This window comes from Cavia porcellus, unplaced genomic scaffold (assembly GCF_034190915.1).
Source record: "Cavia porcellus strain 051 isolate PalLab524CR breed Dunkin Hartley unplaced genomic scaffold, mCavPor4.1 scaffold_5, whole genome shotgun sequence".
Classification (NCBI taxonomy): Eukaryota; Metazoa; Chordata; class Mammalia; order Rodentia; family Caviidae; genus Cavia; species Cavia porcellus.
The window spans coordinates 71021601-71038608 of record NW_026947488.1 but is presented as its reverse complement, the minus strand read 5'-3'; the positions used below and the strand labels follow the sequence as shown (position 1 = coordinate 71038608).

The 17008-nt window shown below is 34.0% G+C and overlaps 1 protein-coding gene across 2 annotated transcripts in view; it reads left to right on the top strand.

Moving 5' to 3' along the window:
* Plod2 (procollagen-lysine,2-oxoglutarate 5-dioxygenase 2) overlaps positions 1-7446 on the top strand; it is a 78531-nt gene extending 71085 nt beyond the window's left edge. For both annotated transcript variants that reach the window (XM_063249145.1, XM_063249144.1), the window contains 6 exons: positions 492-605; positions 3558-3623; positions 4286-4390; positions 5515-5661; positions 5766-5891; positions 6026-7446. In XM_063249145.1, coding sequence (XP_063105215.1) covers positions 492-605; positions 3558-3623; positions 4286-4390; positions 5515-5661; positions 5766-5891; positions 6026-6181 — 714 coding nt within the window. In that variant the 3' untranslated portion in view covers positions 6182-7446. The remainder of the gene's footprint in view (positions 1-491; positions 606-3557; positions 3624-4285; positions 4391-5514; positions 5662-5765; positions 5892-6025) is intronic.
* Positions 7447-17008: the final 9562 nt, after the last annotated feature.

Here is a 17008-nt window from a genome sequence, read left to right as displayed (position 1 = left end):
CTGATTTTTCTTTTTTAGCTGCCTTTAAAATATATGACTGAATTCTGTGCTTACCATAGAACAATAAAAGGGTGAAGTATACTGAGGAAATAATGTATTTTGGATTCATGTTTTTAAAAAATGTTGTCTTCTTTGAAAGGAAAAGAAGCCACAAGAAGATACAATTTATTGCATTTTGGTGTCTCAAAAATATTTCTGCTTTCAAACAGGAATTTTTTTTCTAGAAGTTTACACCTATAATCAGTGAAAAAGGGACAAAAAATCCCATTCTTCCTCTTCTCTTTTTCAGTTGAGTGTCAGTGCTATCTATTAATATGTGTGGTGTGTAAATTCATAATAATTAAAAATTTATAATCATGCACATTTTATATGAAAATAAATATGCATGTTCATAACTGAAATATAAAAGTTGAAAGTAATACATTTTCCTCTGGCTAGATTTATTTTTTATACTTTCCTGTAAGATTAATACATTGTTTTTTGGCATATAGGGTGTGTTTATGTACATTTCCAATAGGCATGAATTTGGACGACTGTTATCAACTGCTAATTACAATACTTCTCATTATAACAATGACCTCTGGCAGATATTTGAAAATCCTGTGGTATGTGTTTCATGTTCAGCTTTATTTTTTACTTATTTTCTTAAAATTGTAAGGCTGTAAATCAGATGAGTGTTAACATGAAAATGTGATTAGGGGCTTTTAAAAATAACAGTTGTACTTTATGTTGGATAGGGTAGATCTGAACTTGTCTGAGATTACTTTGTATTAAGATATGTATTAGGTGTGAATAAGGAAATTTTTATTTTTTTGGTTTCTCTATTTTTGTCTAGTGTATTCAAAAGTAACATCTAAATTTTCGTCACAGTTTCAGAAAAATATTAGCAAATAGATCATATATGTTGATATTTTGATTTCATTAAGAAAATTCAAGGAGTTAGGGAAACACTATTTTATCATTTTATATATATTTCTTCCTTTTTCCCCTCAATTATATAAAAACAAAGAAAATTTCAGGGTAAACTAATGTGGGATAATAGGAAAGTCTTTAAACAGCCTGTTTTTAAAGTCGTAAATTCTTTTTTCAATGTGAGTCAAATAATAATTAGCTCATTTTTTTTCTTGTGCATAGATCACTTTCCTTAGTAAAGCTGGCATTTTTACATGGGAATATACTTCTTTTAATAAACTGCTACAGTGCTACTTAAGATTTTCCCCCTTCCAACAGTAAAACTTTTCAGTTATAAAGAATCAGTTACTGATGAAATTTGTTTTTTATTTTACAGGGACAGCATATTCCAGAATAATAAATGTAATACTCTGAATACTTTTGTTGACTAGAAGATTATCTTTTTATATTTTGGTATCTTAAAGATACTTCCATCCTATTTTACCTACATATCTTCATCTTGGACAGGAGTAGAATTAAAACAAAGCTTTTGTGTGGTCAAGGAGAATTATGTATTTTACTTTGGTAGTGGAGCTCTTCCTATTTTAAGGGACAGAATTATTTGTCTTCTTCAATAATATCAGATTCCTGGCAAGTTATATTCTGAATTTTAGACATTTAGGGAAAAATTCAAGCCTTTAGATTCAAGAGTGTGAGATAAAATTCAGGTCTTTGAAATAAAAAGTATGAGATAAAACATAAAAATTGGGTAGAAAGTACTTTTTTCTCCATAAATTTGAGAAATTCATTCTTTGACAAATTAGTCTCATCTATATGTTTATGGATGTCCCATGCCAAAATGCTTAAAGATTTTCCCATTATCCGAATTTGTAAGGTATTTGTAAAGGCTGGGGATTTAGCTCATCAGTGGCACAAATGCCTGCCTGGCAAGCACGAGGTCGTGAGTTCAGTTTGTTCAGTGACCTGAAATGCAGTCTGAAATGAAAAAGTTATAAGATTAACCTTATGGATATTTAATTTTATTTTTTCTTACATATTAGAATAAAACTAATGAACAGAGGAAATAAATAACTTAGAAATCTACCCTTCATAATTAGATACTGTATTTAAGTGGTACTCCTTAAAGAATCTGATGATAGGTTTGATTTTCCACATCAAAAATAGATTTCAGCAACTGGGAGTGTGACTTAATGATAGAGTGTTTACTTAGCATTAATTGTTTGAGTCCTATGCACTAAAATTATAAACATGAAAATTTAAACATAATAAATTATAAATTAACATGCTATAATCATCAGCCCTTCTGAAATTGAGCCTCAAAGATATATTTCAGATTATTTTTTTTGACAAACACTTGGATTCGGGTTATTTTGAGTCCATGCCTCATCTCATTCTTTTTCGCTTCCTATATTTTCTTTCTTTTTTTTGTGTGTGTTTTTTGTTTTTATCGGTACCAGGGATCGAACTCACGACTGCCTGCTTGCAAGGCAGGCGCTTATGCCTCTGAGCTAAATCCCCAGCCCCATTCCTATATTTTCATTCATTCTTTCTTTCTGTGTGTCTGTCTGTTATCTTTTTGCAAGGGAGTTCTGGGAGTTGAACTCAGGACCTTGTGCTTGCCAGGCAGGCATGTGCTGCTGAGCTAAAACCTGGGCCTGTATTTTCTATTATTGTTTTGTTAAGCATGTAATAAGATACTGGAAGTCATTTAAATTACTCTAAATTTTAATATATGCCTTCTTAATATAGGGATTTTAAATAAAGCACTTGACCTAGAAAAAGGATTTCTTAGCTAATGTTGAGAAAAAAAAATGAGGCATCTTCATCTGTGGTTTATGAGCCAGACACTGGACAAAGAGAGCAAGATTCATAAATTAGCATGAAGAGGAATCATTTTCACTGTAATCTCCAGTCCTTAATTTTGCTGATTAATAAGTGTAAAAGTGTTTCTAACCCTAACATGAAGCTTTGATAAATATTGAAATTTAAAGAGAAGACAAGGGGCTGGAGATTTAGCTCAGCGGCACAAGCTCCTGCCTTGCAAGCGGGCAGTCGTGAGTTCGATCCCTGCTACCGATAAAAAAGGAAAAAGAAAAAAAAAAAAAAAAAAGGACAAAAATTTTAAATTTATTTTAAAAATCAAAAAAGTTTAGTGTGTCATTTTAGAAATTTAAACAAGACTTTAGTTTATTATTATTTTTACTATTATTTGTTAGGATTTTCTTCCTTATTTTTCACTTTAAAATATTTTCACTTAAATTATTCTTGAGTAATTCATAAAATAAAGCAGCTAGATGTAGACATTGTAAGTTGCTTGAAGTACAGTATCTAGAGGTTATACCTCCAGATATGTTGTAAATAAACATTTTGTGAGACTAAGTGATGCAGCTCAGTGGTAGAGTGCTTTCCTGGCATACTCAAGGTCCTGAGTTCAGTACTGAAAAAGAATATGTTTCCTAGAATGATGTGAGTGTACAGAGTCAGGCAAAGAATAAAATATAAACTAGTTATAAAATTACTACCTTGTCTGCTGCACATAGTCACTTACAAATTGTTTAATTTCTGAAAAATATTTGTACTGTATACTTGCCCCAGTGTATACTAGAATGTATTTGCTTTAATATATGCACCTCTTTCTTTGGTAGGACTGGAAGGAGCAATATATAAACCGTGATTACTCAAAAATTTTCACTGAAAACCTAGTTGAGCAGGTTTGTATTAATTATTGAGCTCTCTTGGACATTTTTGATGTTTCAGAAGGAAATGTTGTTATTCCATCTATGTTAGTGGAAAATGTGAAATTAGAGAAACTATAGGTAAAATTTATATGGGTTACTTGCTGATTATATGGTCTTATAGAACCACACAGTATTAAAATGGAGAATAACAATTTAGGATCATACTTTTCTTAAAAACTGCTCCTACATGTTATGGTTTTCTAAAAGCACTAAAAATAAGGAGCCATTGACAGATTTCTGATGTAGATCTCTTTCAAAGAAAATTTCTCTTTGAGGGTACAGGGTCTTTGTTTTAGATAGATCTTATAAAATATAAACTCTCTTTTTTTTTTTTTTTTTTTTTTGCGGTACTGGGAATCGAACTCCCGACCTCTCACTTGCCAGGCAGGCGCTTATGCCGCTGAGCTAAATCCCCGGCCCCAAAATATAAACTCTTATATATCTTCCAAAACCTTGCACAAAATATAAGGTATCTTGAATTCTGAGTTGCATATTTTTAGTGTACCATGAAGAAGAAAAAATATTCCCAAATAAACTATGATAATGTTATTTATTTTAAATTTTTATGTGCCTCAAAAGTCATTTTGCTCTAAGATTCAAATGTGTTATGCCTTCTCATGATACCACTCTTATAGCCTTGTCCAGATGTCTTTTGGTTTCCTATATTTTCTGAAAAAGCCTGTGATGAATTGGTGGAAGAAATGGAGAATTATGGCCAGTGGTCTGGGGGAAAACATCATGTAAGTTGCAATTTTACACAAAGAACTAAAATGTGCGTGTGTGTGTGTGTGTGCTCATGCGTACTTTAGGTAGGGGTGGCTATCAGAGAGTATGACTTTTTGTCAGACATTCTTGAGTCCTTCATCTAACTACCTAATGCCATTGTCTAATTTTATTGCTAGCTAATTTTTAACACATAAGTCAGTTATCTGTCTGGACTCCAGTTTCGTTTATCTGTGGGGTTATACAGTGCTACCTAAGTGCCAGTGCCTGGGATTAGAGGTAGTTCAGTTAAACATGCCAGATTAATGCCAGCTCTTCTTCAATCCACATTTTATTTTTTGTATGTCACAGTAAGTTGTGAAAATAAGACAGACTTTATCTAATTGACTGTCAGAACTGTTTTTTGGTAAACATAGGCAAGAGGGATCTATTTAGAATGACTTCGTTGTAATTCAGCTACAAAGAGTTGGCAGGAAGCAGCTGCTTCTGTTGGTTCAGTGTGTTTGTTTTCCTTTGAGCCCATAGATACCAACTGCTTAACAGCACTAAGGAGTTTAGTAAAATACACAGGAACATTGCTGCAGGATGCCCAGCTAATGACCACTGCCCCATGCTAATTAGTTGATCTGGGAGAGGGAAGTTAAAAGTACAAGGAAGAACTTGAAGACAGTATGTTGCAGGATAACACAAACAGCCTGTGAAAAAATTCAGTTTTCAAAGAGTAATAGTGAGGACATCACAGGAAAAGCTTGTTTTCAGTAATTGATTATATAAAGGACAAATAAGTGAAGTCTGTGTTCACAGAACAGCTAAGACCAGAGGGTCATGTTTAAAAAAAGCCACTTTGTAGATGAGTGGGAGATGAGGGCTTAGAAGGTCAGTTTTATTTAAAGTTAAGCCTCTCATATATGCTTCAGAAGTGAAGGAGGCCACTGACTGCAACACTTTGTCTCTTCATTGATAAATTTGAAAAGCTGTGTTAATCTATTTTGATCATTTTATAATAAAGCAGATGATATACCATAATTGAACAACTGTTATTTTTATTGTGTATTATGAACTGTGGTTGAAAAAGTGCCAAGTAATGGGGATGTGAATTACACAAGGACTAGATTTTATGATGCATTAATGCTATTTCCAGGACAGCCGTATATCTGGTGGTTATGAAAATGTCCCAACTGATGATATCCACATGAAGCAAATTGGCCTGGAGAATGTATGGCTTCATTTTATCCGGGAGTTTATTGCTCCAGTTACGCTGAAGGTCTTTGCAGGCTATTACACAAAGGTAGTTATATTTCTCCCACCCCTCCTGCCTGTTCTCTACCAATTTCTGCATAAGTATAGGGGTTTTAAGCAAATCTACTGGCTTAACTTTTCACATTTTTTTAGGGGTTTGCATTGTTGAATTTTGTAGTAAAATACTCCCCAGAGAGGCAACGGTCACTTCGTCCTCATCATGACGCTTCCACATTTACCATCAACATTGCCCTCAACAATGTGGGAGAGGATTTTCAGGTAATTACAACTCATGAAGAAATATGGTATGAATGAAAGGGCTTTGCCAACTTTCCTTTTTAGATTCTGCTCAGATGGCCTAATTTATTAAAAGTTGAAAATCGTAAGCTGATGTATTTGTTTAACTTTTTTAGGGAGGTGGATGTAAATTTCTAAGGTACAATTGCTCTATTGAGTCACCAAGAAAAGGCTGGAGCTTCATGCATCCTGGGAGACTTACACATTTGCACGAAGGACTTCCTGTTAAAAATGGAACAAGATATATTGCAGTATCATTTATAGATCCCTAAGTTACTTGCTTTTTATTGAATTTTCTTTTGGAATGGATGACTGACATGAACATGTCTTGAAGTTGTGCTCAAGAAGATGGGAAGAATATATAAATAACTGCAACAGAATGCAACAGATTCTCTTTGGACCAAACATTTGAAAAAGATTTTATAAAAAAAATTGTTTGATGTTTCTTAATGTCTGCTCTGAGCCTTAAAACAATTTGAAGAAGGAAAGAAAGACAAGCAATACAAGAAAATATTTATTTCTACGCTTCACTATCTCTGAGAATAGTGCTAGTTTTCTGAGTTTGTGTTTCAAATTGATAAAATATTCAGGTACAAATATAAAGTGATTAGCCTAATATTTTTTTATTTAAGAAAGCTGAGAAGAGTTTTATTTATCAACATGTAAGGTAAATGTAGAAAAATAGATATAAATGAAGACTGGCAAGTTTTGAAAGCTTGGAAATCTGATTCTAACCTAATTTGTATGTGACTGTGTCAGTACCACCTATACAGTCTCTTTTATAGTAATTACTAAGGGAACATAAAGAAAAGATTATTTTACACATTGTTTTCCCCCAAGAGATGCAATATCAATACAATCATGGAGCTTTATCAGTGAAGAATTTTTCACTAGAGTGTTAGAGATGAGTTCTTCATTTGTATTAGATATTAAACCTTATGTTCCTTCAGATGAACTTTTCACAGTGAATTACTCACTAGTTGATATTAGATGGAGGAAAGCTTACCAGCCTTTTTCGTTCCTCAAAGCAAGTGTCCTTAAATCAAAATAGGATTTTTCTTTCTTTACTTTTTTTTAATTGTAGAAAATAAGGAAAAGAAAAATTTCTTTGAGACTAGTAGTGCATTTTATGACTTTGAAAAACCTCGTAAGTACTTGAATTTTATATCAGGAAGATAAAGTTGTTGAGCCTTGTTTCTTTACCTTTTGTCTCCCTCCTTTATTTTTGTGGGAGGGTTATTCATTTTTTTTCTTCTGGAAATTCTATTTTATCCTTCTTAGGCTCTTTATTATTTTTCATCTATCCTACTTTTAAAAAACTTCCCACCAAAAAGAAAATCATAGACTTCAGTGTTTCTGTTTCTCTGAGTGAGATCTAAATGTCCTTACTGTAGTGAGATCTAAATGTCCTTATTGTAGCTACTGTTTTTAATTTAAAGGTTAAACTTGAAATTCTTGATCATGGTGCCAAAATTCATTTTTCTAACACTGTGTGTTAGGAAATTTTGATAAAAATAAAATAATTTAAAATAAAAAATTGTCATTTCTTTATTAATTTATTAATTTATTTACTAAGTATTAACTGCTTTACTAATTTATTTTTAGAGGTAAATGAATGATGGAGTTGCTGAAAGAAAATCTGGATTTAAAGTATAATTTTTTTCATTTTGTGTATTAGATCTATTAATACCATAATGTAACAAATTCTATAAAATTATAAATTTAATTATAAATTTAAAGCTAAAGGTGATTTGATCTAACTCATTTTTTTAAGTAGGGAAATAGAGGCCACACATTTCTTTGTCACATATATGTATTGTACATTTCTTTTGTGGTTCTTTTTGTGTCTGCTAAGGAACCGGTGTTGTTCCAAGTACTGAAGATGTAGTGATGGAAAAAATGATGGTATCGGGAAATGTAATCAATAAACAAGGAAGTTGAGTTCTAGTTCTCTTTCTTCTTTGGTGGACTTAATATCCAGAGTAAATTTGCATCCATCAAATAGGATGAGGGAAACTTTTAGTTATAATTTGTTAGTTATATTATTGTCCTTCAGGGATAGTGTTCAAAATATGTTGCAACTGATATGGCCTGGCTATAAAACATACCAGTGCAAGCCACTCAATTGCCTTTGTGATAGAGTTCAGAGGAAAAGTATCTACCAGATGCTAGTTATTTGTAGCATTGGAGGTGTCCCTAAAAGATACAGGTGAGTGTTTAAATTTTAAAAACTTAATGGTAAAACACATTGTCTCAAGATACTCCCTCTTTCTTGGAATATGCTTATCCTGTCATTCTTGGCACTTTCTGAAGCAGTTCTGCAAATTTATTTTCATGACTTTCTTGTGCTGTATGGGCTCTCTCAGTGTCCCAAATCAATTCAAAGTGTTTTAACTTTTACGGTCATTTTTACTTCGTGAAATATCTGGATGTCATATGGTGGCATAAGGTAGATAAAGATACATAATAATGTTTTCACACGTTATTGGACGGCAGGTGGCAGTTGCAGTCACCGTGTTTTCTGATCATACCTTATTGAGACAGTCGTTAAAGAGGACTAGTGGAACGGTTCAGAAAGTGGCAAGAACAGTGAGAAAAGTAATTTTGATGTGGGGGGAATACTTTGAAGGAGAATAATCGCAGTGTCTCTTACTGTAATTTTTTATTTAAGCTTTAAACATACTCTTCTTTGGTCATTCATACACAGGTGGTTACCTGTTAATACTGTGTTTCTAGAAGTTGGATCAAGTATTTAACTTAGCACAATTTTCCATGTTCCCTCTTATCTCAGATTCCATGACATACTTTTAAAAAGAAAGATTCATAGTTAGGAAAATTCCCGTAAGTATGTTAGAAAATTGGAAACATGGAAAACAATTGGATGAATACAGAAAACTGCAGGCTCAGTAGCCTGGTCCAGGAAGCACTGGTGTGATTCATTCACTTTTGTGGAATATTAAAAAAAAAAACTTTTCAAATGAATTACACGCATGAAACCAATAACCAGGTGTCTGCATGAGAGGCAAGCCTGATAAAAGTCATTTATTTAGAATATTATGTTTATTTAGAATATTATGTTATCCTGTGCTATGTACAAAAAGATACGTGTGATGCATTTACCAAGAATTCTCCAGAGAGGGATGTTCTCTGAATAGTGTTATGAAGTTGTAGAGCAGTAAATGCAATTTATGCATTTTATATTTTATACTTTCCTTGTTACTGAAACTTTTACTTTGGAAACATTTGGTTATTTAAAGAGGAAGTTCCCTTAGGGAATTTGAGTAAATGAAAATTTGTTGGTGTCAGTAGTAACCAGGTATGTGTATTATGTGTATAAATGCATGTGTATTATCAGAGGACTTTAAGTGCTTCATGGTAGCATATGTATTATTAGAGGGCTTTACATTCTGTCTCTCTCTCTCGTGCTGGAGATTAAACCCAGGGCCTCCCACATGCTAAGCATACTGATCTTTTGCTTTTCCTAATTACTAATGTACATAGAATTCTATTACTGTGACTGTTTGCCCACCAGAGATACTTCAGTAATAGTCCAATTTTTAATACCCATTCTACTGTTTTTGAAAAATACTAGGATTTACTGTGTTGGTAATTTACTTGGGAAGTACATCCTCTTTGGAATAAAAATGAACAAAACACATACATGAGAGGAATGGCTTATCTTAGTGATAGAATCACTTCATATTTTTCTGTGTGTATACTTTTAAATTTCCCTGCTTGCTTAGCATTGAAGCCAATTTTCTATGATACTTTTTGGACTTCTCATTCATCCAGATAGGGAATAATATATTCAAATTTTGAGTTGCAGAAATGGTCAACAGAATTTTTAAATTCTGTTCATAATTTACAGACTGTGTAAGTAACTGTATTTGACCACGTCTGCTGTTTTACAAAATTAAGATCTTTAAGACTTCATGAGAGCAGCGTTTGATAAACAGCACTCTTTCATCGTGTTTTACAAAATATCAGGTATAGACTTGTCAAAGAGGTCATTAGAGTGAAAAATAAAGGAGAACATGAATCTTTTTAAAGGAAGTGAGTTTTGGATTACAATTAAGAGATTCAAAACTGTACATGTGAATATACTTAAACTGCAAAGTATATAAAAATTATTTTGATAAACTAGAAAAATTGTGCAGGCAAAAGTACAGGTTTGGGATTTCGGGTTTCATAGAACTTATTTTCCTAGGAGCTCTTTGTTTAATTTATGGAATTGATTTCATTGGATATGATTTATTATAAATTTTTATTGTATTTAAATGATTTAGAAAACACTTGTAAAATTGATTTTATTGCTGATAGAAATTGTTGAGATATTAATAGTTATTTGATAGATCAAGAAACTGATTAGTTTTGCATGGTCTTCTCATCCCTGATAAATGGTTGACTGTTAAAAACTAAATATTGATACTCTTTGAAAGTTACAAAATTACAAATGCTCTGCCTATTTAACAGTATACAACACAAATCAATTTAAAATTAATTTTAACATAAGAAATGGAAAAGATCATACAAGCCATAAAGAAAAAGTTACATAATTTCTTCCAAATCGTCATCCTAAAGGAAATGTTAGATTACAAAATAGAATTAATGCATGAAGGAGAAAATTTTACATGATAGTGAATTATTCTGTGTTTAAATATGAATAATTTTTTAAAATTAAAGACATTCTTAACAGTTTAAAAATTCAGTAAGTCTCATTAGCAATGCAGTGGGAACTGTCAGACTCACGAGAAATTACATAATGATATGTAATTGTGTCACTACTCAGGACAGTTCTATATTTGACAGGTAACTTCTGCATGAGAATTGGACAAGTTAAAGCATCATTTTTTCTCCTGAGCATTAATGATTAGTTAATTGATTACAATAATGCATATTTGAAAAATAAGTGTATCAAACTTTGTTTTATTAAGCTGTCATTTATATTTACATAATTTTATAAATATTTCCAAATCATGACATCACAGCCCCACCTTGTGGTCAAAACTGTTTGAATAAAGTCTAAATTTTAAGCAAAATTTCAAGAGCATTTTTTGTTTGTTGTGCTTCAAAATTGTTTTGAGAGTACTGGGATTTAGCTCAGCAGTGTCAGTGTCTGCCTGAAAAGTGTGAGATTGTGAGTTTGATTCTCTGTACCAAAAAAAAAAAAAAAAAAAGTTTTGAAATCTAATACAAATAAAAATGATAACAATTGGAATACTTTTAGAAATTCATTTTGAATTTTTGTTGCAAGGGATAATGTAGTTATTAAAAGGAATTGCAACATTTCAGAGAAGAATAGATGATACAGTTCCAATTCGTACTGATGAACTGATTTTTTATTCACATCTATTCTGTAAAGTTTTAACATGTGTCCAGTTCAGGGAAATACATGAATTAATAAAGTTAGTGTTAAAGGAGACTGAGTTATAACAATAACTTACAGAAGAACAATTCCATAGAGTTCTATTGTAAAATTTTTTTATTTTTGTGTCAGGAAGTAAACGAAAATAATTTTTGTTTGTAATGCAGAGTTGGCATTGGCATTTCAATTCTGCCACAAGATTCCTGTGTAGAAAAATGTTTGGGGTGATTCAGAAACTAAAAATTATAATTTATTTTTGAGAGTTGATGAAGTTTTATTTTTGGTGATGTTACTGAAGACAAGTACACTAAGGTAGCTCTAATTGATGCCACTCTGTATTCTCGTTTTGTCTGCATATCCTTCTTGGTTACACTTACTGTCATTAGGGATGCCTTTGACCTGGTTGCTTGACTGAATCAAGGGGATCTTCAACTAATTTTAGAGTGGTATCACTGATTTTCATATTGTGCAAGAGCAACTTTCTCCCTAATCTATTAGCTATAGGAGAGGGAATTTTTTTAAAAAATACTGAAATGATTTTATGTTGTTGATAACAAATCTTAAGGGATCATTGTCAGTCATTCATACTCTTGGGTGTTTCCTCTCCCACAGTGAATTCATGTGATCTCTTTGTTACCAAAGGAATGCAATACATGTGATTGCGTGGCATCCAAATTGAGTTATGAGAGATTTTGTGGTGTGAACTTTTGGGACATTCACCCTTAGGACTGTCCTTAAAGAATCTAGGTGCCATACTACTAAAAGATAGTACCACAGGGGAAGGCTATGTTCAAGCACTCTGGCCAACAGCTGATGCTAGGTCTCCCTTGCGAGTGAATGTGAGCAGAAAGTCCACCCAGACCTTCAGATGAATACGGTCTCTGTAAACAGCTACCTGCCCCTCTGTGGAACCTCAAAGTGGGAACCGCCAAGGTGAGCCCCTCAACCCTATAGAATTGAGAGTGACCACATTGTATGAAGTCACTACATTTTACAGTGGTTTCCTACACAGAAACCAGGAATTATCACAGAAAATAATTGGCTACACCAAAGCTCTAATAGGTCTCCTTCCCCAAGCATTTAGCACATAGAATGCCATGTTCTCCTTGAGGGCTGGAGCTAAACCTTTTCAGTCTCAGGTCTTAAAGCCTAGTGTTACGGTTTATATCTGGAGGTCGCCCCAAAGCCTTGTACAGTCATGGGGGCATGTTTCTGGAGTTTGTAATTGATCCATGGTCCAAAACTGGGATTATGGGTGTAAATGCTATACTGACACTATAGTGGGCAGCCTACATACAATGTAAGGATGGAGAGAATCTTCTCTCCAGCACTCCTCCCAGCAAGAAGACAAAAGTAACCAACACAGGTTGGTACCAGAGAAGTGTTGTTGCTATGACTATACCTTATGAGAAGAGTTTGGAGAGGTTTAGAGGTATCACCTGAAAAAGTAGCATTGGAACATCTTAGACTGTTTATGGGAGATTCTAGTCAAAGCTCAGAAGACCAGAAGGCTAACAGAAATCCTGCTGGTAAAGGCTAGGCTCAGGAAGTTTCTGCTGGGAAGAAGGACTGCATTGGTTGTTGGATTTCAGATGATGTGTGTTATGGTTTGGTGAAAATTTAATCTGCATTTTACTTGTGTCCAGAAAATTTGCCTAAGACTTAAGATAAAAGACGGCAGATTAATTAATCTGGCAGAACAATTTTTAAGGCAGTCGAATGTTGAGTATGGCATGGCTGTCGGGGGCTTTTAGCGAGGTTTATGTTGAAAATCAAGATCACTGACCACAGCAGAATGATTTAAAATTTTGTGAGTTTGGCCTCCAGTAAAGCTTTGGACTGCAAAGATAGAGCTGAGGAGACTTGATTGTTGAGAAGGAACAAGAAAATTGAAAGGTAGCCTGGGGCCATCATAAGCAGCAGCAGTTCTTCACCCTTTATAGCCTCACACCTGCAAAAGTGAAAGACTCGGAGGAGAAAGCCACAGAGCACCGTGTTCCAGAATGGCAGCAGCCACACTGTGTTCCAGAATGGAGGCAGTCTAAAACATTTCCTCTTTTAATTGAGTATAATTCAAGCACTTGATCCCTGTCTACTGGCTACTGCTCTAGTAGACAGCAGACCGTGACATCATCCACATGGCACGGCTTTTAGGTGCATGAAGAATGCAAGTTTTGAGGTTAAAAAGGCCTTTACCGAAATTTGAGACTTAAGACCAGGGAGGCCAGATGGTGTGACAGTGTGACACTGAGAGGGCAGTGTGTGAAGTTATGAGGGTGAGGTAGAGGTTCAGTGGAGATCCCAGAAGTTTGGAGGAGCCAGGTATGTGGATCATTTGAGGAAACCTGCAAGGAGGAAGCAAAGTAGGCCCAAGACAGAAGCCATGGGAGCTACAACCACTGGAAGTGCCATAGGGTCAGAGCCATGCAAGCCCTTGTGGATCTCACAGTCTACTGTAGATTGCTTTGAGTGTTCCATATGAAAGTACAGGACTTTGCCCTGCTAGATTTTACACTCATTTTGGTCCCATTCTTTGTATTCCTGTTTGTAACTTTTGGAATGGAAATGTTTATCTTGCACCATTGTATGTTGAAAGTGTTTAACTTTCCACTTGTACAGGGGCTGACAGTCAAGAGTTTGTCTTAAGTCTCACAGGAGACTTTGGACTCGGACTTTTCAGCAGTGTGAAACTGTTATAATTTTAGTCCACTCTTGGAGGTGGACTAAATACTTTTGCATAAAGGATGTGCATGAGTCTTTGGGGATCCAGGAGAAGAACGTTATAATTTGGTCTGGATATTCCCCCAAAGCTTCATACAGTCACAGGGGCAGGGTTCTAGAATTTGTGATTGATTCCTGGTCCATTACTAAGATTGTGGGTGTGAGTGCTACACTCACTCCAGATTGGGTAGCCTACATGCAATATAAAGGACAGAAATAAGTCTTGTCTCCCTGCTCCTTGTTGCTCTTGCGGTTTTCCATTGCTCTAAATTGTTGCCCTGTGCTCTGTGCCACTGTGCCTTGAAGCTAGCCGAGTATAGACCGAAACCTCCACAAACTATGAGCTAAATAAACCTTTCCTTCCTTAAATTATTGGGTTTCAGGTATTTTGTCTCAGGAAAGAGAAAAGTAATCAACACACCTAGCATCAGTCTGGCATGTGCTGTGTACATATGTGGTCATGAATAATTGGGAATTGGTTTTATGTCTGAGACAAAATGTTCCCTGAGAGAGAGCAGAAATTCTAAATTTGACAGGTGGACAGAAAAATAAAAAAATATTTATAATGTGAAAGATTTGAGGAAGACAGTACAGTTTGTTCCTCAGTAAATCAATGGATATGTAGGTGGCTCTGAATTGGATAAAGGTACGAATTGAAATTACAGGAAGAAACTGCTATTATCCTCATCATTTTGTTCAATTTATGGGTAACCTCCTCAGGACTGTAAGTGTATTAGAGACTTTGAATCAGTATTTAGAATTAAAGGAATTGGTTTTATTCATTTTAAAAGCTTTAAAAATGTGTTTAAAAATTGTTATGTGTATATACTGACTTTAAAACTGCATATTTTATTTCCCAGTTTTAAACTAAAATAAAAATAAAATACTTGTGAAGTATTTTACTTGTGAAGTCTCAATTTGAAGTGCCTAGGAAAAATGCAGTCTTGATACATATTTACACTGAAACTACTGCTGTTACCCTGGTGACACACTGTATTGCTCACTAGGCGTGGCTTGTTCCTTTGACCAAATACCATTTTAACATCTGTTCAGTATGGTCTGAAAATAGGATTAAGAATAGAGTTTAAATTTTATAATATCAGAAATATGGATTTTGTGAATCTATTCAAAAGTAAGTTATTTAAAAGTTACAACTGATGTGATATTAGGAAAAAACTAAAGCTTTTTAACTATAGTTAAATATGATGAATAATATAGACTTGCGAAAGTATATAATTTTTTTATTGTTGTTGTTGTTGCTGTTGTGTTTCTGATACCAAAGATTAAAGCCAGGACTCACACCTGCTAGATAACTACTTTACCACTTAACTATTTTATTTTATTTTACTTTCTTTCATTTTATGTTGAGTTAGGGTCTCCCTATTGCCTAGTTTGGCCTCAAACTTGGGTACTTCTGTCTTACACTCCTGAGTGCTTGCAATTGCAGCCATATGCCACCATATCCAGGGAGAAGAGATTTTTTAACTTTCAAAGTTGGTAAGCAAATAGGCTAATTTAAAGCAGTTAAGAGGTTACAAACAGCAAGTTAACATGTGTAAAGTAATAACAAAAATATGATAATCAAAGGAGATTTATGTGTTAGAATAATTATGTTTTATAGTAAGGTGGAAATAATAAGCCCACATCTAACTTGCCATTGGTTATAATGGTTTCATCTAATTTGAGACATTTGTTTTGGCACTGGTTTCAGAATATTCTATTACTTTTGGACAGTGCAGTGTTTATACTACATTTTAGATGATTTCATCCTTCTACAGATTTTCTTGCAAATATTCAGTCCAGTATTACACTGTTTTCTGTGATGTAAATGAAGATGGAACACAAATTACAAAATATGTACTTGTCTTCCTGACATAGTTAATTATGCATCCACTCTCAGATGTTTGTAGTCCTGGATATGAATATTCAAGGATGGTTGCCTTTGTAATTTTTATATGTTCTGAGGTCACATATGCTTTCCAGCTTTCTTACCCTGTACATTTAGGTGGACCCATATGACTTTCTTTGGCTAGTGGCCAATCAACAGAAGTGATAGGATCATTCCCAGAGCCAAGGACAAAACCCATTTTAGAGACTCCCAAAGCAAGCATATAGAGGTACTTGGATCTGTTTGGAAGAGAGCTGCCCTTAAGAGCTTCTAGACCCATAACAAATTTGTTTGATAAGTGAAGTTTTATTAAGGCCCTGAAGTTTCAAAGTTTCCAAGACAGCTTATGTTGACCTAACATCACAATCATAGGTATGAGAAATAGAGTCCCTAATGTTTAATAGTTTGTCTTAAGGATTTTCATGTTCTACCTGGTATGAAAGTAATACGTAATCTGTAGAAACTGTACTTTATATTTTTGAGTTTTTATCCTTCCCTGAACTAATGACACAATGTATACTACTTCCTATGCCAAACAGCAGGAGGGTGCTGCAAGTCCCAGTCAACCATGTGATCATAAAGGCAAACAACTAACACTGCAGTGAACAGTGTTGCTATAGTAGATGTGAGTGTGTTGTGTATTTGGTGAATTTTTAACTTAGGATATTTTCAGCTTTATGGTGGGCTTGGATATAATTCCATTGTTATTGGAACAAGTATTTTATTTTTGCAGAAGATGTTATTAGATATGTTCTAAATAAAATACTACAGTAATCATAGGGTATAATGATTTAGTATCATGTAACAAGACACCGAATACTGGAAGTGGTATGAAAAAGTAAGACAGTCCAAGCTTGGTCCTCCCCCTGACCTTAAACAAATCCCCTGTCAGGTTGCCTTGGCTGTTGACCATTTGGATTGTAATTGAAAACTTGTTAGTACTGTGTATTTCATGCTTATCAGTGTACCTAAAATTATAAGCATGACTTAAAACACCATCCTGCATTGCAATCCAGTGACAGACCAACAGCAAACTTGTTTTTATAACTTGAAATATGACTTCTGTAACTTCTTAAGGTTTCCAGTCCTTTTTTATTTTAAAGAGATAAAACCAACCCAAACAAA